Source organism: Xiphophorus couchianus, chromosome 6 (genome assembly GCF_001444195.1).
Source record: "Xiphophorus couchianus chromosome 6, X_couchianus-1.0, whole genome shotgun sequence".
NCBI classification, from domain to species: Eukaryota; Metazoa; Chordata; class Actinopteri; order Cyprinodontiformes; family Poeciliidae; genus Xiphophorus; species Xiphophorus couchianus.
In genome coordinates, this window is record NC_040233.1 from 13,672,056 (window position 1) to 13,698,101 (window position 26,046).

The following is a 26,046-nucleotide window of genomic DNA, read 5'->3' on the forward strand; positions in this document are numbered from 1 at the left end:
TCTCAGTAAGTGCATACCACCTCCCTTCTTCAAGGTCCAGTTAAACAACTTCCTTTCAGCTTTCTGGCCTGTATCAAGACACTTGAACCGACTTAAACTGTGATTTCACCGCAGCAATGATCCACAAGCATCTAAAGTGTTGCAGGGGACAGAGTAGGATGTGAAATCTGATTGCAGAGGAGGACCACAAAAACGACATTCATCGCCTTTGAAAAACGTTAGACCTTAATCAGGGACTGATGTGAATAAGACGAGGAAAATCATGAGGACACGAGTGATCATAGTTTTCCTGACTTTCTTTGCAATGATCTTGAAGTTCACTGAAGGAAAAAGTGTAAGATGTTTCCTACTTTTGTGTTTGTTTCCGTGTATGAAGTTGATTTTAATATTTATGCATCATTCAAACTGTGTAACCACATGCAAAACGTAATTCTTGAGTAAAACTTATACTTAGCTTTGCTTTTTGTCTCATGTTACATTACACAGGTTGTGCTCATTGCTGAATTATGCTTAACACATTGTGGTTTGTGGTGGATTTATCCAAGTACACAGATGTCGTAGCAGTAATAGTATCTTAAAAGTTTTATCCCTACAAGTGGATACTTTTCTGAAACCAAATTTTGATGTAACTTTAAACAGTCCATCTCTACACTTAATTTGGTCAGTGTAATTTCTTTAATTGTTTCCTAAATTATTGTTTATCTTGAGTAGTACCAGTCGATTACTTGTGTATTTATTGCTGTTTTAGTGTGGATATGCAGAGCTGTGTTTTGTCTGTAAGTGCATTTAATTTTACTTACTCTATTCCATATAAAATTTGATTTTTTTGCAAATGCCAATTTGACGCACTTCTAGCGTGTACACTTCCCTTCAGTTGTCTTTTCAAAAATTTGATAAGATAACTAAATAATTTGGCAAAAAAAAAAAAACATAATAATAATTTAATTTAAATAACTTGATTTATAAGGTAACAATTTTGAAACTTCATTTTCAATATATTTACAGTATATTGTTCCTACATAGCAGCAGGGACTGCCAAAGCAAGACATTATGGTGTGCAATTATTTTCATCCTTTAATTATTTTATATGCCCACAATAAACTGAATTAATTAAAGTGAATGTAAATAAACCACGCTTAGGGCTGAAGAACTGTTCTTCCTTTGTTAGTACTATACTGTACTGAAAGCTTACACATATCAAACCATCTCCAATTATATTTGGCTGCACCATACAGCAGAATTACAGGTACTTTTTAGAACTTTTTCTAAGTACAACACTGACTAACTCAAATCAAGACATTTTCTTCAGTGACGGTCAACTTGAACACCTAAATAAGAGAAAATCTTTGAGGACTTCTTCTTTTTCTTGATATTTGATGTTTTAAAATTAAATACCTTTATTTATTTATTTACTTTACAGTGTGTATGCAATGGAAAATCAAGATGCCACTGTAAAGGAGTAAAAGGCAACAGGGTAAGTTCATTGAAATTTACAAGGAACAATTCTAAAGTAAAAACTGCTTCTTTTACCCTTGATTTAAAGAAAACATTTCATTTTTCATTCTTTTGTTTAAATACTTATTTACTGAAGCCAGCTTTACCATCTCTTTGTGACATGACCTGTCTTGGCGGTTCAGGCACATCATATAGATAGCTGTTTAGATGGATGTTTTTGTGTATATTTCTGTGTAGAAAGACATACTCTATGTGTGCGCAGTGTTTGTAGAACGAAGTCCAATTTACCACCTCAAGTGTGCGAGAACTAAGAAACGTGTCATTATGTGTTTGTTGGTGGACCTAAAATGCAGACAGGAGCAGGGAGCATTGATCATAGATAATGTTCTTTAATAAAAACTTAAAAATTACAAAAGATCACAGGGAACACAAAGAGCCAGAGCAGAACAAAAACAGAAACCAGGAACAAAAATCAAGCTGAATATTGATGGGGAAGAAACCAGAATGTGACAGGATTTAACAGGAGGAACTAGCAAAGGAGTGTAGACAGGAGAAACGTTTAAATAGTGTGAGGGTGAATGCTGGAACCAAAAACCTGGGCTGATGAGCTAACAGGGGAGAGAGCACACAGGCTGAGGAAAGAGAGAGACAGAGAATATGAAGGGGACTAGGAAATGAATATATTGCTAAAGAATAACTAGACCTAAGAAACACAATTAAACTAAAGTAATAAGGAATAACTAGACAAGAAATACAGAAAACAAGAATCACTGAGAAAGGACTGACCTTGTTCCTAATCTATTTTGGTTAGATTGAGAACAAGACTGATCTCAACAAAATAAGAAACTAATACAAAATAATACATAAAATTAAGCTACGAAACAACCTGAGATCCTAACAAAGTGGGAGCATTTGAAAAAAGTTCAAATAGAGGAAATGTAGTAACACTGTCCAATCCTGTATGTACTAACTGACTGAAATCTAATATAAATCAACAAAGATTTAAAAAATGCAGGCAGAGAGAACATAAAATATTTGGATAGCTATCAATTTCATTCAAGGCAAATTATTCATACTTTCATTTTATTTCTGTCAGCTGTTTCATATTTGTACGGCTAATGGCTTTTTTAAAATAAGTTTCTGAATTAAATAATTTCAAGACTCTTATTTCACATAACTGTGAATTGTCCCTCAGTTTGAAGTAACTCAATATAACGATATATAACTTATATATAACTTTCTGAATGTTACAATGTTGCTTTAAATAACCACTAATAAACTTGTGCATGCATGTAAAGGCTTTTATTTAGTTTTACCTTTCTGTATTTTTTCACAAACACTCATTCATTAAACACACAGGGAGAGAAAGGTTTTCCAGGATATCCAGGTCCTCCAGGACCAGAGGGGCACCCAGGATCCTTAGGTCAACCTGGACTAACAGGACCAAAGGTAGAAATTCAACCACACTCTTATTATTCTGCCTCCTTCTGACGCTTAGTGGTTGTGAACTGGCCAGAGATGGTGATAAATTGCACTTTTTTGTGACACTTTTAGCAACGTGTCTTTCAGGATATCTAAGATTAATTATGTGTTGCATTCTTTGAAAGGGCAGTACTGGGTCTGATGGACCAATGGGAACAAAAGGCGATCCGGTAACATGATTGCACTTCACAGCCAAATGAGCTGCTGGTGTTGTCCGTAACACCAGAGTGTAATATAGTTTTCTTTTCGTTATAACAGGGACCAGACGGCAAGGAGGGATTTGCTGGATCTCATGGCTTACCAGTTAGTTTCCTCATGTGTTTCTAATGTACAAAATCTTACCCTATGTGTCCTGCAGTAAAATACATCCATTTTGCCTTTTAACTTTTGCTAACTTTATCTCATAGGGTGTTCCAGGTTTACAGGGGCCTCTGGGGCCCCCAGGTTATCCAGGCTGCAATGGAACAGATGTGAGGAAAATATAAATTCTCTACACATTTTTGTTTATACACTTCTTACTTTGACCAAATAATGTACTCATAGGGAGATCCTGGACGTCCAGGTGTTGAAGGAAATCCTGGTATTGATGGAAATAGAGTAAGGAGTAAATTCCAATACCTTCTGCATTGGGTACACTGTTCTACGTTGATGAATATTCAGCATTTTTTTTGTATCTTTTTGTTATACTTTACAGGGACCCCCAGGTCAGCCTGGTCCTAAGGTAGGGCATGCTGTTCTAAGCTCTTTGTTGAGTGCTTTTTTATTCATGAAAGGTGAAACAGCAAATTTGCTGCAGAATAATTATCTTTTAGGAGTTGCAGGATCTTGAAGCGCCATAAAAAAAAAAAAAAAAAACATGATTCAGCACAATTACCGTCGCTGCTTCCCCCTGCTCCCTGAGCTAATTTTGTATCAGGCCCATGTGAGACCAATAACTTTTTTTTTTTTTGAAGATTTTCCTCTTCTCCTTTTTCCCCGCTTTTTATCCCACAAGTCTGTGTTTTCTTCTTACGCATCAAGGCATTTGTTCATGTTAAATCTTTATTGTAAAGTGTTGAGCGAATGCATAAAGATTATTGAATAGCAATTTTTTTTTAAGCTTTTTGATGATTTTTGTGTGTGTTTATGTTTTGGATCTACAGACTATGCAGTTTGTGTATATCTAATTACCTATTTTATATGTGGTCTCATATATTTAAGTAATAGTTGCTGTCTGTCAACATGACTGGGCATTTTGACTCCACCACTGAAACACTCCTTTCCTCCAACGTTTTCCCAGAGGGACCACATAATGGTCCCTCTGGGAAATAAACATAATTCAATATATTCAAGATTGTGAGTTCAACACTGTCTGAGACCCCACATAGGGCCACTTAAAATTCAAATCTGTCTCGTCTCTTAATCATAAGAGGCAGACAAAAAAGGAAGAGAATGAATGATCCATATATATCTTTTTTAAAATCCTAAAAACATAAAATAGAAATGAGATGCATAAAGTTGTATGTTAAATGGGCCATGTGAATATTTTTGTCTGTCTGTCAGGGTGACTCACAGACAACAGCTCACTCAATGCCAGGGCCACCAGGACCACGGGGAAAAGATGGAAGACCGGTAACTTTATAAACAATAGTATTAAACACTAAAGCTAATAAAATAGAAATCTTTTTGTTGAACCACATTGTAATCAATCAAAATATTGAATAATGAAATGTACGAAATTAAATCTTTATTTATTTCAGACATGTAAAATGTTTTTTATGTTCTTTTTTTTCCCCCCGTTGTATGTAGGGTTCTCCAGGTTTATCAGGTGAGATAGGACTACGTGGGGACATTGGACTAAGGGGTCCTCCTGTAAGTATTTGTCTGTCTGTCTTTCTTTCTTTTTTTCTTATGCAATGGTTAATCCAAACTTTTCTGTTTCAGGGGTTTGCTGGTAATACTGGAGCTCCTGGCTCCAAGGTATGCATGCATTAAATAAGTTACACTCGTTAAAAATGTGTTAATATTTGCTCAGTATTTGCAATAGAACCAGAAGCCACAGCTGCAGAGTCTTTTATTTGTATTTCTTTTCTCATTATCAGTTTTTGTCCAACCATGGAGAGACTAAACTTCCACCCATTGTGGTTTTGGTTTCCCGTAGCAGTGTTCACTTATCTGCATTACAGTTTTTCTCAGTCTCATTGGTGTATTTCTCACATCAGCATTTACATTTGCACAACAGCGAGTACATTTCTCAAAACAATTAACTGCAAAGCCTTGGTGATAACTTTTAAAAGAGTGCCATTTGCTCAAAATGGAGAGTCCATTAACCATAATCAAGTATTCATGTCAATAAAAGTGTCAGTGTCTTCACTGACAAAAGACCTGACACCATTGTTTTTGAACAAGATTGTCTAGTGAATTTGTAAAGTTTTCTTTTTGACAATTCACTCTGGAAGTGTTCGATTCAGAAAAGCTACAACCTTTCTGTAGGCAAAACTATACACGATTTTTACAGGCATTTTAAATCTACAGTTACAGTAAGTGAGGTAAATGAGGATCAGACGGTGAATGTGTATATTTTATGTTTTTATTGCATGTGCTCTTTGCAATTCTAATTTGGTCACAGCATTGTGTAAAATCAAGATACAAACTTATTTACAACAAACATTAAAAAAAAACTTAATGGCATAACATGATCATCAGTAAAGCTTGAGGTTCATGAGAGAAATTGTTCAACTTAGGAGAAATTGTCAGGAAAGCATGATAGAAAAAAAGACTGAAGAAATGTATATAATTTGCTTAACAGCTTTTAATAACTAGTTCAACAGCACTGCTTGCAATGGCTGCAGTGAAATAAGGATTATTAGTTTTCCAGGTTTTCTCAATTGCTTTTATGCTACTGTCATTTTCAACACAGTTAACACACAAGCCCCCTCCTGGTCAAACTGAAACATTTTGTTTGGCTTGGACTCTAGCTGTGCCAAAACATTTAAAATATGAAACAAAACAAATATTATCTTCAAACAATACATCTTCTTACCAAGTTTATGAACTGTTCCGATCAATCGTTTCATAATAGACAACAAAAACTGTAACGTTGTGGGAACTTTAACATGCACTCCCATCTCACAGCTGCATGGAATAGCTTTGGTGGTAGGAGATCTTTCCGTCTTGGAATGTGCTTATTTTTGTGGATGTTTGTGACTATAGAGCGGAGTACCTAAATTTGGGATGTGGATGGAGTTTACAATATGTGAATGTTATAAAACAAACTTCAAAGTCTTGCACACATTCTGCAGGGCCAGGAAGGAGCTCCAGGAATTCGAGGACCAAAGGTAGTTTCTGTTTTTATACCTTACTATGATGACCAGATATCGCTAAAATTCATTTTTCTGATGTAGGGTTTCCGAGGACCCCCAGGCCTACCTGGGCCTCCAGGCAGGACTAAAGACTTTTTTACCGGCACCCTGTCAATAACGGTATAGTAGAAGTAATTTTTCACTTATCCTCAGCATAATGCTGTGCTGTTCCCTTTTTGTAAAAAAAAAACAAAACAACAAAAAGCAAAAAAACCCCACCAAAAACATCACAGTTGGGCTGATAAAACCTGAAATATTGCAGATGTACATGATATCTGTTAAATATATCACAGACTACGCAATTTGTGCCAAAAAGGGATGACAAAAAGGGGTTTGCCATCCCTTTTGGAGTTCCATACACTAAAATAAAATTAAACAAAAATCCCTTTACCAGCTGTTCCATCTTCTCTAGTGGCAAGTAACCAGTACAGTTTTGTGTCTTCTGAAGGTAAAAAAAAAATGCAGACATCCTGAAAAATTATTTTCTAGAACTAAAAACCAAAAAAAAAAAACTGTTTTGAAGTCAAAAGGATATTCCTAAACTGCCAATCCACAACAACTGTGGATTGTTGTTTTTCTTTAGGGTCATCTACGGTTTCATATATTTAAGCTGGTGTTTTTCTTGCAGGCTAACTTTAGTTCTTTTGTGTTCATTAGGATTTAAAAGGAGACAAAGGTGATGCAGGAGACAAAGGATGCAAAGGGGAACCTGTAAGTTTCTCTCTAGAATTTGTGAAATTGTTCATCTCTGCCCGTAGAACTTTGGAAATATCTGATTGTTTTAGAACTATGCAACTTTTTCATTTGTGCCTTTGCTTAATCTTTCCTCAGGGAGATTCTGAGAGCCTCTACCACACAAAAGGGCAAAAGGGAGACAGAGGAAACCCAGGTCCAGAAGTGAGGATAAAAATGTGTTAACATGTTTTTCTCCATATAGCCTGTTGTCTAACTTACTTTTCATTTTTGACCTGTATCTCGTCAGAAAATAAGAAAATAATATGACCAACAGAGGGCAGCAGTGCAGCATATGCCTTTTTATTCAATTCTGCTGCTTTAGCAAGACGTAATTCCTCTGCCTAGATTAGATTACACACTTCAATTGCCTGCTCATCACTGGCATTTATGGTAAAATAAGTAAAAAATAAATACTGTCAACTTTCAAAAGTTTAAGGCACTTTATCTAGCTTTGTTGCATCAGTTTTTCACATTTTCCAAGTTGACTTTGTTATAATGTAGAGTGAGGTTTTGTACAATTGAGATTAGTAATTTTAGAACATGAAAAATATTAGATATTTTTATATATCACATCTGTGTGATTTGTAAGGATTGTTCTTTCTTTTCACCATGATTGTATTTCTTCCCCTTCAAATTCCCCCAACAAACCATGAAATAAACATGAGCTGACATTTAACTTGTCTGTCGCTACAAAATGAATTAATACAGTGAATACAAATCAACTCGGTTCTGTGTGAAGTCACGTATGATGTGGAAATGCTTCAGAGTCGATGAGTAAGGCTCCCATTCTGATGGACAAATCTGTTTCAGCACATTTTAAAATTGCTATGCATTTAAATTAAAATGTAATCTATGTCAGCTACTATTTGTGCGGACATAGCTTTTCAACACAAGGGTTCAAAGTTTTATTTAGTTAAAGCACACCTCAGTAAGTCCATGTTGGTATGTATAATTTACAGGGAAAGCCAGGAAAAGACGGTGAACCTGGAAATCGTGGATTCGGGGTAATCACTACTTTAGTTTATGCATGAACAAAATGCTTCACTGTTTTATCTGTGCTTTGCAAGTTTTGAATACAATGCAGCTCTGCTTAGGGAAGACCGGGGCGCAGAGGAGAGCCAGGACATCCAGGCCCACCAGGAAGAATGGTTAGTCAGTCTCCATTCATCCAACCATCCATCCATAGTAAATTACCTTCATATATGTTATGATTGTCTCTTGTCTTTTTAGGGTGAAAAGGGAAACATTGGTCCACCTGGTCCACCTGAAAACGTGAGTTTATACCAATATTCACTTTTTGTGCATATATATTGTGCACAATTGTTATCAAACTTGTTCATGCTCACTAAGACCTTAAAAATCTATTTCTATAGTAGCTTGGCTTTCACATTTGTTGTTTTAGCATAATGAGAAAACAATCTGTTGTAATTTTCTAATTTCGGAAACCTTCAGACATTCTCTCTGTGCTGCTGTTTTCAGTTTGAATCACTCAAGGGACACATTGGAGATCCTGGCCCTCCAGGTCTTCCTGGGTTCCCTGGGACCCAAGGTAGAGGAATATAACTAGCAGACAAATCAGCAAATACAAAAAAGACATTTGTCCATTTTGCTATTTTATCTAGTCGATCCCATCCGTTCATTGTGCATAATGACAGATTATGAACAATGTTATTTCTGCACTGGTATGGAGTTTAAAACTACAAATGAATGCTTGTTTTATTGTACAAAGTTTATAAATGGTAAAATAATATTGTTTCCATAGGTGTTATAGGGTTTCCAGGGCTCCCTGGATCTCCAGGTGTGTATGAGTAACAGATTATCTCACTGTTGGCATTGGCTGCAGTTACTGTCACATTCAAAATATCTTCCTTTTCCAATTCTCATATTGTGTTTATGTAGGTTATGCACTTGGGATTTATGTACCAGGTGAACGTGGTTTCCCAGGCCCAAAAGGGCATAAAGGAGACCCTGGGGACCCTGGGGGTATTCACATGGGGCCTCCAGGGCTAAATGGTGATCCTGGTGATCAAGGGCCTCGGGGAAACCGAGGCAAACCAGGACGCTTTGTAAATGGAAGTAAGTAAAAAAAAAAAAAAGAATTGACCTTATAAACATTTGTCCTCTGAGTAATATTAACCAAAAACGCAGAAGCTACTTTAGCTTTAATATCATAAAGCTACCTAATTTTTTTAATTTAATCAGTAATACTTTTATAACAAATTTATGTCAGATCATGATGTCTTTGGTTAATGTCAAGTTGTCATAACAAAGACATTTTGAATAATGTCAACTTTTTTTTACATTAAAAGTGTCATGATTTACCGAATGACACTTTATGACAACAGTCATAAATATTCATGAAGACTTACTCATGTTCATGACAGGTGTTATGTCATGTTTATGACTGTGTCATGACAGTCTTATTCACAACCAGTCAAATAAAGTGTGACCAAAATGCTTTTATGTGATCACAAAGCTAATGAACTCTTTTTTTGAGCAACTTTTAGCTGACTGTGTCATTAAGGGTCTCCCTGGGACCAAGGGAGTTAAAGGTTTACCAGGACCTACGGGGAATAATGGGTATATTGGAGATACAGGTAAGAACTTTGTTTTACTCATTAATTAACAACTATATTGTTTTTGCTAGAATGTTCAGTTGTATCATTACCAAAGTGGTTAAAAAGTTATATTAATAGAAAGTAAATCACAGGTTTTTTTCCCACTTGCTGAACATAACAGGAGAGAGAGGGGAAATCTGTTATGAGTGTCAAACGTCGGGACTTTCAGGACCAGCAGGTCTCCGAGGTCCACCTGGCCTTCCTGGTACAGTTCTTTACTTCACACACAAAAAGACACGCTTATATTTTGTCTCCTAATAAAACCAGAATATCCTGTATGAAACATTATTTGAAACATCTTTAAAAAACTGATATATATTTACACACACACACACATATATATACTGTATATAATGAAGCCTAGGCGCAAATTCAAACTGGAAGACTCTTTTATCCCCACCGGGACCCGTTAATTGAAGCGACCTGCCCACAATCGTCGACCTATTAACGCTGGACCAAGCCACGTCACGTCCAATCATCGACCAAGTCCCAGCTGATAAGGACCTTCATTCATGGGGTCCTTCGCTCTCCAGCCGAGCTCAACCCACCACCACCCCTTCTCCTCCATTCGCCCGGTCTTGAGGCCCGCACCCTTCTTCAATCTCCACCACCAGCGCCGGGCCCTGGGGGGATGACGTTCCTAACAGCATCGGGAATGCTCATCTGAAGCCTATCGCTAACACTGCGATAACCGTTATCCCCAGCCGGGGCCCGAGCGCCAAAGACTTTAAATTCTGTTTGTCAATAAACTCTTCTAATTGTCTTCTTATCTCCGTCTGAGTCTCTCCAGATTGAACTGTATATATATATATATATATGTGTGTGTGTGTGTGTGTCCGCTGTCACTCAGGCACTAATCAAGGACGGGGTGAAAAGGGGGATCCCGGCTTTCCAGGTCCTTCAGGTTTTCCTGGGCCTCCAGTAAGAAAGTGCATCATAGTCACATTGTAAATTTGTTTGTTATATGTTATGCTTTTACTTAAACAAAAGTATTTTTAACCGAAGGGGTCTAATATGATGTTTGTCTAACTTTTGCAATTACAGTGCAATACTACTCAGTTGCACATTTCTTTAGTTTGTAGCATACTGTTTTCAATAACTGCATTGTGTTGTAAATTAACCCTTACTGTACAGTAGGTTATTCTTAGTTCTGCTTTTACATATTTATTTTCTGTGAATCTACATGCTTCGACTATCTGTCACTTTGTTGCTGGTACACTTGAATTTTCTCGCCGAGGACAAAATTCTACCACAAAGTTGTGTCAAATTGTCCAAATTATCTTGCATCAAATGCATATGTAAATAAACAAAAACATAACTAAATGAAATACAAATAATGTTTTACTATTGTACTACATATGCAAGAATTTCTTATATTTCTTTAAGTGAAGTGATCCACTGGGATGATTACCTTGAACCTAGGATTTAGACCTAAGCCTTAGAAACTGAAGTTGGAATAAGTAAAATTAAGCTTATGTTTTATCTGCTGCTTCCATCATGATTCTAAATGTTATTATAGAGACTCTTCAGTATGAAAGGCTTTTCCTTGCACTACTTTGGTGAAGTAGTCACCAAAGTAGTGACTACTAGATTGTCTCATATCTCATTGCTCTATGGCCAGTCTGGCCATAGAGCAATGAGCCAGTTTAAATACACCCAGTGGAAAAGGGGCATTTGTCCAGGCAACTGCCAAACCTTGACACATTCACTGGATTGAAAGATGGAGAGGCATGAAACATTACCAGAGAGAACAAGTCTCCACTGCCCTATCCTGTAGGGGCATGCTTTACACAACACCAACAAGTCCTTTGTATTGCATTTAGTGATAAAATGCTTGTGGGGCTCACTGTGCTCTCTTCTTGGGCTAATTTGAAGGTCACATGAAGTTTGACAGTTTTTAAGTATTGCCTCTGCACTCTATGCTCCTGAGCATCTACTGTCCTTACACTATGATTACATTAAGCTTACCACTGTGTGGCTTAGTTGCTGTCCTCCCCTATCACTTGAACTTTGTTATAATACCAACAGTCAACCAAAAAAAATTTAGTTGCCAGAAAATTTGCAGACTGTACCCAAGTTGTATCCTAGTGTAATGTCATTGTACAATGTATGATCAAATGTTTCTTTGTTTTTCCTTTTCATTCTAAAGGGGCCTATAGGTCTACCAGGATTACCAGGCCAGCTGGGACAAAAGGGAGAGCCATCTAGTAATGTTTCTCCAGGGTTGAAGGGAGATAAAGGAGAACCAGGACTCCCTGGAAGACCCGGTCCAAATGGTTCTCCTGGATCTCTGGGTTTACCAGGAAGTAAAGGCACTCCAGGGCCTCCTGGAGAATTGGTAAAAAAAAAATAAAAATTAGGACAACTTCTTCACCATGGATCTTATATGATTTTTGGTATTTCCAAAATTGTGGGCCATCTGGAAACACTAACAAGGTTCCTTCCCTCACTTAGTGCCAAAGCCAAGGAGTAGGAGACCCTGGGCTTCCTGGTTCACCAGGACCTCAAGGGAAAGAAGGACCCATTGGCTACCCTGGACTAGCGGGTTATGGACCTCCTGGACCACCAGGGACCAAAGGAGACACCGGTGTACCTGGCCTGCCAGGAGTACCTGGAATTCCAGGTGTGAAAACAAAGGTCATTTCAATCTACATTAAAATCCAATTACATAAAAGTACTCAAGTTTCCTTCATTTTATTTGTAGGTCAAAAAGGGGAATCTGGTCATTTTCATACCAAAGGCCCACCAGGACCACAAGGATTTCAAGGACCGCCTGGCTTAGAAGGAAGTCCAGGTAATCACGGTCAACTAGCTGGCTGTCTGAGTGCATAGTTCGGGCTTTCACTATTTCCACTTTAACAACAGAATATTTAATAGCTTATATTCTGACAAAAAAAAAAAAAAAAAACTCATCCAGGTGTTCCAGGAGTACCTGGTGTCCCTGGAAATCCAGGCAAAGCAGGACAAAAAGGAGAAAGAGGGGTCTTGATTCTTACTGGAAATCCAGGACCCCAAGGGCAGAAAGGTAATACACAAGGGATTTACAATTTCTCACATTTATACTCAAAAATTGTATTTTGTTATTGTATAATCCATGTTTGTTTTTTTGTGATTGTTCAGGTGATAAGGGGCTGGCTGGCCCTCCAGGTACTCCAGGTTGGGGTTTTCCTGGGCAGTCTGGTCCTCCAGGCCCTCCTGGTGCCCCAGGAGAAAAGGTCAGAAGTCTTCAGTGAAAACATACAGGATGGTGTTTGTTGAATAGAAGTAGACAGTCACACTATCATTAGGTTTTAAGGATAAGAAACAGGATATATATTTCCTATATCATGATTGAAACAGGAATCAATTGAAATCTAAAAGATTTAGCAAGTAAGAAGCTGAAATTATATGTAATGTATTGATTTTCTTTAATGTAGCTATTTGCTTCTACAGTGTTAACTAAATAATTAGTCATGGAATTAATTACCCCATTTAGGGTGACAGTGGCCATGGACACCCTGGTCGTCCAGGTCCTCCGGGACCACCTGGTGAAAATGGAGCTCCAGGGCCAGCTGGCGATCCTGGAATCCCTGGTCTTCCAGGAAGTCCTGGAATAATTGGCAAATCTGGGCCTCCAGGAGAAAAAGGTAATTGTAGCTAAGAATTTAAAGTTTAATAGTACAATGAGGATAAGGACTTCGTGATGCAGACAAATACAAACTCTGTGCATTACTCTCTATGTGTTTCACTGGCTGTCTGGTACATGGTCTGCTACCTAAATCAATGTTATCTGTCATTCTGGTACCCACTATTAAAGACAAAGCGGGTAAGATTAGCTCCTTGGAGAATTACCGACCCATAGCTTTAGCTAGTAGTTTGTCGAAAGTTTTTGAAAGAGTCCTTCTAAATAGGCTGGAAGAGTTTCTTTTGACCTCTGATAATCAATTCGGTTTTAAACCCAAACATGGTACAGACATGTGTATTTTTGTGCTACAGGAGATTTTAGATTTGTATAATTTGCGCAACACCACAGTATTTATGTGTTTTATTGATGCTTCTAAAGCATTTGATCGCGTGAATCATCAAAAATTGTTCTGCAAGTTAGAAAGCAGAGGTGTACCCAAATATCTAATTAGAATAATGGTCTATTGGTATGGTCATCAACTAATGTATGCCAAATGGGGTAACTCATTGTCTGACTCGTTTAATGTTGGTAACGGAGTAAGGCAGGGAAGTATATTGTCCCCTTACCTTTTTAACATCTATATGGATGAACTATCAAAGCGCCTGAATTGTTGTAAAACAGGCTGTGTAGTTGGTGACCGCACAATCAATCACATAATGTATGCGGATGATTTGGTAATCTTATGCCCATATAGTGCTGGCCTTCAACAATTACTAAGGGTCTGCTCCCAATATGGATGTGATTTTGATGTCAAATATAACGCTAAGAAAAGCAATGTCATGATTGTTAGAAGTAGAGCAGATAAGCATCTGATAACCCCTGACTTCTCTTTATCTGGCATTGTCCTCAATATATGCAATGAAATTAAATATCTGGGACATTACATAACTGATGACCTATCTGATGATCGTGACATTTGTAGGCAGTATTGCATGATGTATGCACAGGCTAATATTTTGATCAGAAAGTTTGGTATGTGTTCATCCTCTGTGAAGGTAGCTCTTTTTAAAGTTTTCTGTACTTCATTTTACACAGCCCATCTATGGCGAAGATATAAAAAAAGTAGCCTGCACAAACTTTATGTGGCATACAATGATGGCCTGAGGCTCCTACTCAAAGTGCCTAGATGGAGCAGTGCCAGCCACATGTTTGCACATAACGCTGTTCCCACATGTGCAGCTGCGCTCAGGAATCTCATGTATAAATGTATGTGTAGATTACCCGTGTCATACAATAATATAATAGCAATTTTAGTAAACCCTGTTTTTAGTACAGCGAGATTTTTCTCAAGATTGTGGAAACATTGGCGTCATCATTTATTTGTGGCTCAGTGACTGTCATGTTTCTTTTTGTTTTTTTTATTCTTTTTGTTTTACTATGGACCTCTTTTGTGTCTGAAATAAAGATTGATTGATTGATTGAAATAGTGTTTTTTTAGATTAGCATTTATCTGTTTTTCACATTATTTCATTCTTCCTACAGGAAGAAAAGGTTCTGTTGGCCCTCCAGGGCTTCCTGGTACCAAAGATTTATGTATCGGTTTACCTGGACCAATAGGATTTCCAGGAGAGAATGGACATACAGGACATATAGGTAAATCTATATGAACCTAGAGTCATTTAGTGGAACATTTAGATGATGGCAATGTATAAGATGTGACAAATACATGAGATGTCCGGTTTGTAGTTGTTTACCCTTTAATTTTAGATTTCTATTAATAGTTATCATTATTTTATTCTTCCATTCATTCCCCAAGGGGCTAATGGCTTGCCTGGAGAGAAAGGTAATGCGGGTTTACCTGGATTTGGTTCTCCTGGCCTTCAAGGTGGTCCTGGACCCTCTGGTTTGTCAGTTCCGGGTCCACATGGGACTCCGGGGCAGAAGGGATCTCGGGGTCGAGATGGCTGGCCTGGTGAACGAGGTACTACGATGGTTTACTTTATCTTAGTCTTTCTAGCTATCCATTTCTCTCTTTGAATATGCAGGTCCAGTCTCTTGTAAGGCTATTCAAACTGCTTGATTTATGTTTTCTAAAGTTTGTATTTTGTGTGATATAGCAACACAAACCTGTGCTTAATACTCTTATTAGGAAAAATATACGGTTTTTATTATTTACCCAAAAAAAACAAAACTGAAAAGTAGCACATGCATATGTACTCAACATAACGTTTTAGGGCTCATCTAAGTTTGCTATAAGCTTCCCAGCAAATAAAATCTACAAAATCAGTAGATGAGCTTTTAACCTCTTGGATTACCTTTCTACTAGTCGGTTGAATGGGTTCCCAGATTTACTAGGTGTCTGTTGGCTGCTGCTCTCAAGCTCTGAAGGACAACTTGCTATAAGGGTTGGGATTCACAGTCTGATGCTGTACTTTGACATCTTTTTCCCCCCTAGAATTATTCCTGACTTAACCCTAGATGTGTTTTGTGCACCATGGAGTTGAAAAACAACTAATGATGTCATTAGTTGCAAACCGGGTTTGTCCTCAGGTTACAGGATATAAAATGTATTCTAAAAATATTTGCCTGCATAATAGTTGATTCCATATGTTATTTCATATATGGATGCTTGATCCATTAAAGTACTGTAGAAAACACACAATGCATATAAAGCAGAGCTATTTCGCCCATTTTCCCTGACATCAAAATGTATTTTTAGGACAAATAGGAGACCGTGGGCCTGATGGTATATCTGGACATGGTCCAGATGGAAAACCAGGGAATACAGGACGACCTGGACCAAGAGGTAAGTGTTATGCATTAAATGCAAACATTCTTCAATCAGTCAAATGTTTAAGTCACAATGTTTGATGTACACCTTCAAAATGTTGGTAGCAATTGGTTTATGGTTCACAAGTTGGATTCAGTCAAATTCATTTTACAGGGGACCCGGGCCCAGACGGAGCAAGAGGCCGACAAGGACCCCAAGGCATGGTGGGAGATCCAGGTGATAGAGGCCCTCCAGGACTTCCTTGTCCGACACGCATCTACACTGGGCCTCCAGGAGATCCCGGAGAGCCAGGTTCCCTTATTATAACTTATTCTCTTCCAACTATAATTTCACATCCAACTACACTTTCAAGGTGATGTTGAATAAAGCATGGTTGATGTGGTGAGCATATTTTTTGAGAAAATCAGTTTTTTCAACTACGTGAATATTAAGATTATTCTTGTTCTATTTCTGCTAGGAAATCCTGGTTTAGCTGGTTTCACTGGTGATCCTGGAAGATCTGGACCAAAGGGACAGAGAGGAAGACCTGGACCACAAGGGGATCTGGGGCAGAGAGGTTCACTATTAATTACCATTGTTTCATCCCAAATATTTTAACACACTGGTTGGAGACTTGATCTGTCCTGTGTTTGTTTGCGAGTACAGGTCCTCCTGGGGAACCTGGCGTTGATGGTCAAGCGGCATCTGAAGTTAGGCGAGGACCAGATGGAGCCCCGGGAGATTCTGGTCATAGGGGTCATCCTGGTAAGAATTACTCCATGGAAGCAATCGTGCCTAATGTGACAAATTGAAACCACCATGTTCTAAAAATGTAAGCCTAGATATACAGTACAGACCAAAAGTTTGGACACACAGTTGTTTCCAAACTTTTGGTCTGTACTGCATGTCTTGGCCATAGTCCTCATGGATATTTCACTTAAACAGAGAAATGGCAAGAATTCTCTTGTTTCCTAATGACGTGCAAAAACAGAAAGAAACTCACATCAATTCACACAATAATGGATCCATAAAAAATTATTCTTTGCTGTTTACTATAGCAGAGTAAGAGTAAGATCACCTAAATATTCTGCTATTTCTACATATAAGAGTTAATTTATTGCTCTGCTTACGTTTTACATATCAATGTAAAAACAATCTTCCTAAGCCAATACAAAGAATTTTCAACATTTTATCCTATCACTAGTCAAATAAAGTTAGTTTGGCATGTGACAATTTAATATAATGTGATATTCCTTCAATGTTACATATTTTGTTTTAGTAAGAGCAGTAACACTGTTGAGTCTAACAAGTTTGTTAGATAAACTGTAAAATGTAGAAATTGCTGTTAAGCTACCGTTTGTTTGTTTTTTGCTGCTGTTACATCAGAATAGCTGATTGTTTTAATTTCCACAGGGCTCAAAGGAGTGAAGGGAGACCCTGGCATTCCCGGAAGGCCAGGACCAGATGGTGTTCCAGGTACAACAGGCAGCAAAGGAGCTGCTGGAGAACCAAGCTATGTGTACGGACCACCTGGACCACCTGGACAGAAGGCACTAATGGCTTAACAAGGATTTTTGATGACGATGCTTTTAGTTCTGCTTAGTAAAAATATGCAGCTGGATATAAACTTAAACAGAATTTGTGGGCTTTTGTTTTTTTTCCCTCCCTCTACATGTCAGGGTGAACCAGGGTCCAGGAGTGATGTCATGCTCAAGGGACAGAAAGGAGAACCTGGGATTGAAGGACAAGTAGGTGTTCCAGGAAGCCCTGGAGCCAAGGGGAACACAGGACCTGATGGAAAAAATGGTTATTTAAACTGATTTTTAATACTAAAGGGGGGTTATTATGTGTTTTCCAGCCACATAGCGCCATTTTTCAGCATAATTAAGTAACTATGTCACCTTTAGTTGTTATAAAAATTCAGTATCTATCAACCATAGCTTAATAAAAAGTAGACTTTGCAAATTAATGCCTTGAAATTGGCCTGTGTCTCTTTAGGAAGCTCCGACTCTTTCTAACACTCCACCTACAGAACACAATGCTACTCCATTATGTCGTTCATAGCTGTTCTTAGGAGCTTTGCATTAAGAAGTAGTTTGTATGATAATCTCAGCAGATGTGTAGTTCTACCTCGTGTTTTCTAATTGCTGCTGCTACTCTGGTGGAGATGTGTGAAGAAGGCGCGGGGGAGGGGTTCTCTGAGAGGTGGTAGCTAAGCTGGGAACCGTCAGCTCCAAGGAAGAGCTTTGTGTATAGTGCACCCCTGAATGGTTGCCACGGGAATTAAAGGATTCATCAAACATACATGAAAGGATAATAAAAGAGGCACCTCAGGTATGTTTTTGATGGTGGAATAACATTAAAACAAATATACAGCTAAAATAAAGTTGATTTTACACCTTCCATCCCATCTGTAAGTAATTTGTGACAAATTTCACTTCTTCTTATTATTTTGAAAGGGGGGATATTATGGAAACTCAACGTTTTTGAACTTTATATTACTTTAATAAAACACATACCCGAGCATCAAGCATCAGAAAGGGTTGGCCATTCTGAAAGAGACAGAGGCCGTATATGGAAAATATTTTCATAACTGAAAATAACATATTAATTTTATTCTATCATAGATTAAAATACATAATCCCCCCTGATAGTCCATTTAGTTTTTCTTCAAATTGTGGTTGTATCTTAAATAATTTTCATCTTCTTCATTGTAACTTATTTGTTTTTCCCATTATGTGGTTCAGGTTCCCCAGGATTTCCAGGCCCAGTTGGTTCTGATGGTCCCCCTGGAATAAAAGGACACATAGGACCTATTGGACTACCAGGTACCATGTCATATACCCTCAGGATATGACAATAACACAGATATCAACCAACCTAGTAAAATGTATCTTTACTTATATTTTACTGGACAAAACAAATTATAGTAATTTCTTTTAGTCAATGAAGAAAAAAACTGAAATAATTGGCTTTGCACCAGAAAAATCTATTTAAGATAAAAAAGATTCTTGAGTCTCTTGGTCTTTTGGCAAAAATAGCCTATCAGAAACTTTGGGACAAACTCTGATTGATTGACTTTACTTTTAAAAATTGTGTCAGCTGGTTTGAATTTGTTTCAGGCTTTTCTTTTATCTTGTCTGGATTATTGTAATGCATTCTACATGTGTCTATCCAAAACTTCCCTGGACCTGTGGTAGTCTATATTAAATCTTCTCATACAACTCCATGATTATTGGAGCTACATTCAATTACTGTGCATTTCATAGTGGACTATAAATCATCTGACTGGGTTCCTTTAATCTGCTTTCGTTCACTGTGCTTTGTGTGTTCATCCTCTGTTTGTTGAAGTACTTTTTGCTTTTAATCTCGAAAGGTGCTGGTTCCTTCCTTACTTTTGTTTCCTCAGGCATTCCAGGCCCAACAGGCCATACTGGGGAACGTGGTATAAAAGGAAGCCAGGGACTTGATGGTATTCCTGGGCCACCGGGTCAAAAAGGGGACACTGGTAACAAAATCCATCTTTAAGTCTCTTTCTTCCACCGGATACAAGTTTGCGTCCTTTGAAGCTCAATCTTGATTAAATTTTTCCCCTGGCAGTTATAATAGGAGGAGTACAAGGAAGACCTGGTGATCCAGGCCCACCAGGTGAGTTACACGTCAATGAATTAAATAATTTAAAAATTTTCCATTTAAAATATACATACTATGCAATAGTTGAAAAGTTCTACTTATGGTTCATTGTTCTGATTAGATTCCAAAAGGATCAGAGCATTGCTACACTCTTTTTGCCTTATTTATTAGCAACAGTGTATATTATAGGCTGGGATGAGAGAATTTGCCATTTTGTGGAGTTGGACCCCAAATGGTGTCTAGTTTTGACTACGAATAATAATAAGAAGAAGAAGAAGAAGAAGAACATAATAGACTAATAGGTCAGTTTCAGTTATTGTCTTTAAAGGTTTTAAAACAATTGTTGAAGTTGTAGGTCCAGCACTGATGCTAGTTGATCAGCAAGATGCTACACTAGTATGGCATTAACACAGAAGACCTCACTTCAGTATACAAGCGTTTAAGAGTTTTTAAGAATTCAACCTTACAGTTAAATACTTTACTCAACAAATTCACTAAACTGGCAACATTCAACTAAACTACTGATAAAACAATAAAGTGATTAATCTAATAATAACAGTTAAAATAGAAATAAAACCAATAAAATGATGCAGTGATGTCACAGTTCAGTGTTTTTACTAATTCAGATTGAAGTAATGTTTTCTTAGTTTTGACTGAATTAGAAATCAATATCCTTTTGGATATTGATTTTTAATCTATGCATCAATTAGTAATGGATATTTTAATAATTTAATTTAAATAATTCAAGGTACCAAAAAGGTGCCTTAAATGAACACAATAGATGTGATGTTTTGTTTTGTTTTTAACATTTGTTTTAAGTCCAAAACATTGTAAATAACCATATTAACAGCTGATGAGTGTCAGTGGTTTTTCTCAGCTGTTTTTGTTTTGTTTTTTTCTTTCTTTAACTCAGGTCCTCCTGGGGATATCGGTCCACCTGGTTTGTTCGGCAGAGGGAGTCCAGGACCAGAAGGAGACAGGGGAATTCCAGGTCTACCTGGACGTCCTGGTGAATCAGGACTACCAGGAAGAGAAGGGACTTGTATTCCAGGACCTAAAGGTGATGGTGGATTCCCTGGTAACCCAGGAAACCAAGGTGAGTATGTTGAGCTGGAGAATTAGACTTATCTACATTTCTCAGTGAAGAGATGCCATGTTCGTCCACAATCTTTGTGTTTTACACAAATATCACTTCATGTTAATACAGGCCACCCTGGTCCACCAGGCCCTCAAGGTCTCGTAGTATCAGGGTTAAAAGGAGACAGAGGAGAGCCAGGGTTCCCAGGAAGCCCAGGTTTTGGTGGGCCCTCAGGAAATCCAGGACCTCAAGGACCATATGTAAGTGATATTAACACTTCATCACCAGACAATAAACTTTCATTAAAAATGTGTATTAATATATTTTTTTTATTTATTAGATAAATGTAACAAATACTTGTGTTTCTTTATTTTTCTAAAAGTCCAGAATATGTTGGAAAATGTTCTGTGTATCCTGCTATGTGTTACAAGGAAATGGTAACTAAAAGTATTTCTTCATGACTTCAAGTCTAATCTTTGACTTTTTCTGTCTCATTAACCTTTTTAAGGGTCCACCTGGTGTACGTGGATTCCCAGGACCAGGAGGAGACCCTGGTCCTTCAGGGAGACATGGCCCCCTTGGTAATCTATCATCTTTCAACTGCAGATAAAAGTGTGATCTATCACTGCAAAAGAATACTTGTGCACAAATGATTTATGTTCCAACAACTATGATGAAATGGTTAGTGCTTAAAATACTGGAGACAAAGACAAAAAAGATTTATGAGACTTCATTTTTGCTCTTGTCTGCAATATCTACTTAAGTGGCGTTTATGCAGGAGGTTGTGAGAACAAACTAACTCCTTGAAAATCTTGTCAAATTATATGTAACAGGTGACAGAGGAGATCCTGGATACAGCCCAGGTCCATGTGGTCCACGTGGGCACAAAGGTTTTCCTGGACGCCCGGGTCCGTCAATAGCCTTCATTAGTAGAAAGACATTTATTCAATCTAATCATCCTACAGTACCGTTCTCAGTGCTTTTTTTATTTTCTACAAATAACTTATTTTCTTCTGCTGTGTACTTGAAGGTCGCAAAGGTGAACCGGGCTCTGTTGACAGGATATACAAACCAGGACCTCCTGGATTACCTGGTCCTAAAGGCAATCAAGGACTTCCAGGAGCAATGGGGCCACCAGGATCACTAGGACCGCCAGGTGAACAGGTTTATAGTTCTATTGTCCAGTGAATAAATAAATGCATCTATTTTAAGATGTTTGTTTATTTTAAGGGGTGAAGAATTACGTAAAATCGACATTTTTGTGTTTTATGTCATGTTATAATGTTATTCAGTTGTGCCTAAACGCTTGCTCCCACTATTATTTAAAACTAGCTCGGAGCTGTTTTAAATAATATAAATAAATATGTATTTCAATAAATAAATTGAAATACATTCATCTCGTCTCCCAGGACTGCCTGGCGTCAAAGGACCAGGAGGTGTGAGCCCTCCTGGTCCTGCTGGATTCACTGGCCACAAAGGAGACAAAGGAAACACCGGATTACCAGGTTTGTTTGTAAAACAGGGTCCAGCCTTTTACTATGAGTGTGACCTAATAAAGTGATTAATGAGTATATTCACGTTCTTTTAACTCCTGTCTTGAAGTTTAGCTAACTTTATTAGATCATGATTTTTATTTTTTATTAATTTAGGTCCAGCTGTGAGAATGTGCACAGACATACATAGAAAATGCTTAAAGTTCCAGCCTAAAACGTTTTCAATTAAAGTTGCCTGAATTAAATATGATACTGGAATATGCTCCTTAGGTCAAGTAGGCGGACCAGGAATTCCTGGTCGAAAAGGACCAAGAGGTTTGCCAGGGAGAGCAGCTACACATTACACAGATGGTTTTCTGATTGCCAGGCACAGTCAGAGCATTAAGGTCCCTGACTGCCCTAATGGCAGCAGCCTCATCTACTCTGGTTATTCCCTCCTCTTCATCAACGGAAACGAGCGAGCTCATGGCCAGGACCTTGGTATGAACATAAAGATCATCATATCCATAAATAATGTGTACTTCACTGATCATAGTAATCTGTGTTTTCACTTGGGTCACAACAAAATATTTCCTTGAATGTTTTTTTTTCTAAATTCTCAGGCACAATGGGAAGCTGCCTCCCTCGTTTCTCCACCATGCCCTTCCTGTTCTGCGATACAGAAAATACCTGCCGCTATGCTTCTCGTAATGACTATTCCTACTGGCTGTCCACTGATAAGCTCATGCCTGCCAACATGGTTGCCGTCACAGCTGATAAAGTTGCCCCCTACATCAGCAGGTCAGACAAGAGTATACACACACGTTCAACACAGCATCATTCTGAAAAAATATTAGTTTACTGTTTATCTTAAATATATAGACTGTAAACCGGAAGGTTTTATACGCTATAAAACAGCACATGAACTTGCTTTCTATTATTTCAAACTAAGTTTTTCCTCTTTTAGTTATGATGACCTAATTTATTCCTATTTCCTAAAGAGCAATAAAGTGACAGTTAATTTCAAAGCATCTTTCTTTAAGTGTCTAACAATAGTTTTCTGGAATTTTTTTACCATTTCTCCAATCAGAACTGGTGTAACTTGTTTGGTTTGAAGGCAGCCATATTTAAATACACATTTTCTATGGTGCCCTGAAATTTTCAAGGGGACCCAAATCAGACCTAATTAAGCCTCCAAACTGCTGACTATTTAGTGAAGTTTGTTGTTTTTCAAACTTCTTTTATCTCATCCCAGCTTTCCATTTTCATTTACGATTTAGGTGCTCAGTTTGTGAAACAACCTCCAAAATCATAGCTTTCCATAGCCAGAACACTCTGATACCTGAATGTCCCAGAGGTTGGGAGACCCTGTGGACTGGTTACTCATTTATAATGGTAAGAAAGCAAACCTTTTAGCTCCCGGATTGCTCGATCCCATAAGACACCATATTCAGTTTTGGTTAATTATTATATCTTCCAGCAAACCGGAGCAGGAGCAGAAGGATCCTCCCAACCCTTGATGTCTCCTGGGTCATGCATGGAAAATTTCCGCCGAGTGCCTTTTATTGAGTGTCACGGCAGAGGCACCTGTAATTACTATCCTGATTCCTACAGCTACTGGCTAGCCTCCCTTGACCGAAACAACATATTTAGGTAAACTGTTTAATCAGTGATAAATATTTTAAGAAATATTTTATTCAAATATTTAATAACTTATTTAGTTTTTTCTCTTCTTGCCACATATTCTGACAATCTCAGTACAATTTCAGATTTTTTTTGTACCAGCTCCTGAGAAGATTGACATTTTGTGACATGATTTATCCATATCACTTGAACCCGTGCTAGCATTTTTTTTTTCCTTTGTCAAGTAAATTATTATTTCTTGTTATTTTTCCCTGTGTCTAACAATGTTTTTTTTTTGTTTTTTTTCACTCCTGTAGTAAACCGGTTCCCCGGACTGTGAAAGGATTTTCTCTAGAGAGAGTCATCAGTCGTTGTCGGGTCTGCAGAAAATCCTGAAACTGTGGCTCTGGTGCAAACTGGAGAAAATGTTTAAATTCACAATTTGTGAAATAGATAGAATAGTTCTAGTAACATGTACTGATTGTACTTTTAAATACTTGCTCATTTTACATTTGTATTACCATCATCTTTGGTGATCATTTTGTATATTCTGGAAATGCACTAAATCTTATAATTCTGTGCTTCAGCACAATGGAGGCGATACTACCGAGATGGGTTTTTAATACTCTTTTTTTAAACTTTATTTTTCATTTTCCTTTTCTTTAAATAATTTTCATAATAGGTGTTACAGACAGGACATTTTTGGCAAAACAAACCTGAACTTTGACAACTTTTGGCATATAAACCCACTACACAGCCCACGTTGTAATTTTCACAATATGTTAATTGATTTTATCATGTTTTCTCCTTCCAATGACACTTTCACAATTCTAATAAAGATTAAAATTTATACTAATAAAAACATCCTTCCTTATTTATGGCATGAATTCTTTCATATTCTAGCTGTGATATTTTACTTTTTATTTAGTGTGTTTCTGGTTATATGAAAACTGTTCTTACCTTTATCTTAATGTGTATTTTCTTTGATCTGTTTGATTAATTCACCTGTTTCCAGGCTTTAGATGTTGTTGAAGGAACATTTGAACCAGCACCCTTAGAAAGTTGGCCCCAAAATTCTTGGAACCCCTTAACTGATTCAAAATAACTCTACAGGGTATTTCTTAACGTACATAAATAATGAGTTGAATTCCTCCATGAGCGTAACGTCATCAGGCAGCTGAAACTAGTACAATTTGTTGAACTTTTGCCATTGATACTAAACCTGAGCATTAGTAAACAGATTGGTAATCTTTGCGTTGTCTCAAAGATTCATCTTTTTGATCTCATGCATGTTTGTATTTTGCAGTCCCTTGAGGGTCTTGCAATCATTTTGTGATTTTATTTTATTTTTTCAATCAAAATGACTAATTTTGTGGCGCTGCTTTAGGAGTATTTGCAAGAAATTTGGGCTATTTTTTCCTCATTAAATCCTTTCCAAAATCTATATATAGAAGAAAAAGATTTTTAAAAATAACAAGCAGACAGATTACACACACAAACCTTTTCATTCTTTAAAGAATTGAATAGCTAAATTTTTGTTACTCGCCATATCATGGACAGTGACTTGACATCAAGTAAGTAAGACTGAGGCAAAAATATGCAGTTCCTCCTTCTTGTGCTGTCTGGAACATTCTCAACCCCGATCTTCAATGCACACCACCCTGCATGTTTTAATTGTGCTCCTGCTGCTGATTTCAATATTTGAGTAATTAAAAAAAAATCTGCAAAAGATTGCAGTTCTTTACTAAACCGCAATCCTTAGAATCGGGTGAGTTAGAGCAGAGAAACATCTAAAGCAATGGCTGATATCTTTTAATGTTTAGATATTTTTCTCTGGTTCATTACACCTGAATCAAATTATGGCTCATTACCAGGCCTTTGTAAAACTTGATGACATACTGAGGAGGTAGTTAGACCATTTGAATTGGGTGTGCAGAGGCACATCTAAAACTGGTAGGAGACCAGTTTTTAAGGACTGGAATTGGACACCCACAGGCTAAAGCATGTAGGGCAGTGTACCTCAAGGATAAGGGCTGGAAATCAGTGGTGTAGAGTTATAGAAATTACATACAATTTATTGCAGATTTACTGCCCCAACATAACCTCTTCTGAATCAGACTCCCAAAGCCAGACATGCTAGTAGGAATGGCTAACTTCTGTTATGCTAATTAAGTTGGGCTGCTATAGCAATATCACAGTGAGCATGTAACATTGCTACTCTGTATTATTTGCTGT

At 37.5% G+C, this 26,046-nt stretch overlaps 1 protein-coding gene across 2 annotated transcripts; it reads left to right on the forward strand.

Annotated features, from left to right (window-relative positions):
• The first annotated feature begins 69 nt into the window (after positions 1–69).
• LOC114146119 (collagen alpha-5(IV) chain-like) lies at positions 70–24,656 on the forward strand. Of its 2 annotated transcripts, XM_028019919.1 has the most exons (52): positions 70–334; positions 1,421–1,474; positions 2,815–2,904; positions 3,063–3,107; positions 3,196–3,240; positions 3,345–3,407; positions 3,481–3,534; positions 3,632–3,658; positions 4,480–4,548; positions 4,726–4,788; positions 4,861–4,896; positions 6,219–6,254; positions 6,321–6,398; positions 6,936–6,989; positions 7,110–7,175; positions 7,973–8,017; positions 8,108–8,161; positions 8,244–8,285; positions 8,493–8,562; positions 8,776–8,811; positions 8,913–9,089; positions 9,521–9,610; positions 9,753–9,836; positions 10,482–10,552; positions 11,781–11,969; positions 12,086–12,254; positions 12,336–12,425; positions 12,549–12,656; positions 12,752–12,846; positions 13,107–13,257; positions 14,778–14,888; positions 15,052–15,216; positions 15,955–16,041; positions 16,180–16,317; positions 16,484–16,582; positions 16,672–16,770; positions 17,419–17,555; positions 17,685–17,811; positions 18,753–18,833; positions 19,415–19,513; positions 19,606–19,653; positions 20,552–20,734; positions 20,846–20,976; positions 21,225–21,297; positions 21,550–21,624; positions 21,747–21,872; positions 22,126–22,221; positions 22,480–22,689; positions 22,812–22,989; positions 23,469–23,583; positions 23,669–23,841; positions 24,129–24,656. In XM_028019919.1, exons 1-52 carry the CDS (start codon positions 263–265, stop codon positions 24,205–24,207), a joined length of 4,953 nt encoding a protein of 1,650 aa, XP_027875720.1. In that variant the 5' UTR covers positions 70–262; the 3' UTR covers positions 24,208–24,656. The 2 variants fall into 2 exon arrangements, with proteins under 2 accessions (XP_027875720.1, XP_027875721.1); XM_028019920.1 differs by lacking the exons at positions 70–334; positions 1,421–1,474; positions 2,815–2,904; ... (10 more) ...; positions 6,936–6,989; positions 7,110–7,175 and having other exon boundaries at positions 8,098–8,161.
• The last annotated feature ends 1,390 nt before the right edge of the window (positions 24,657–26,046 follow it).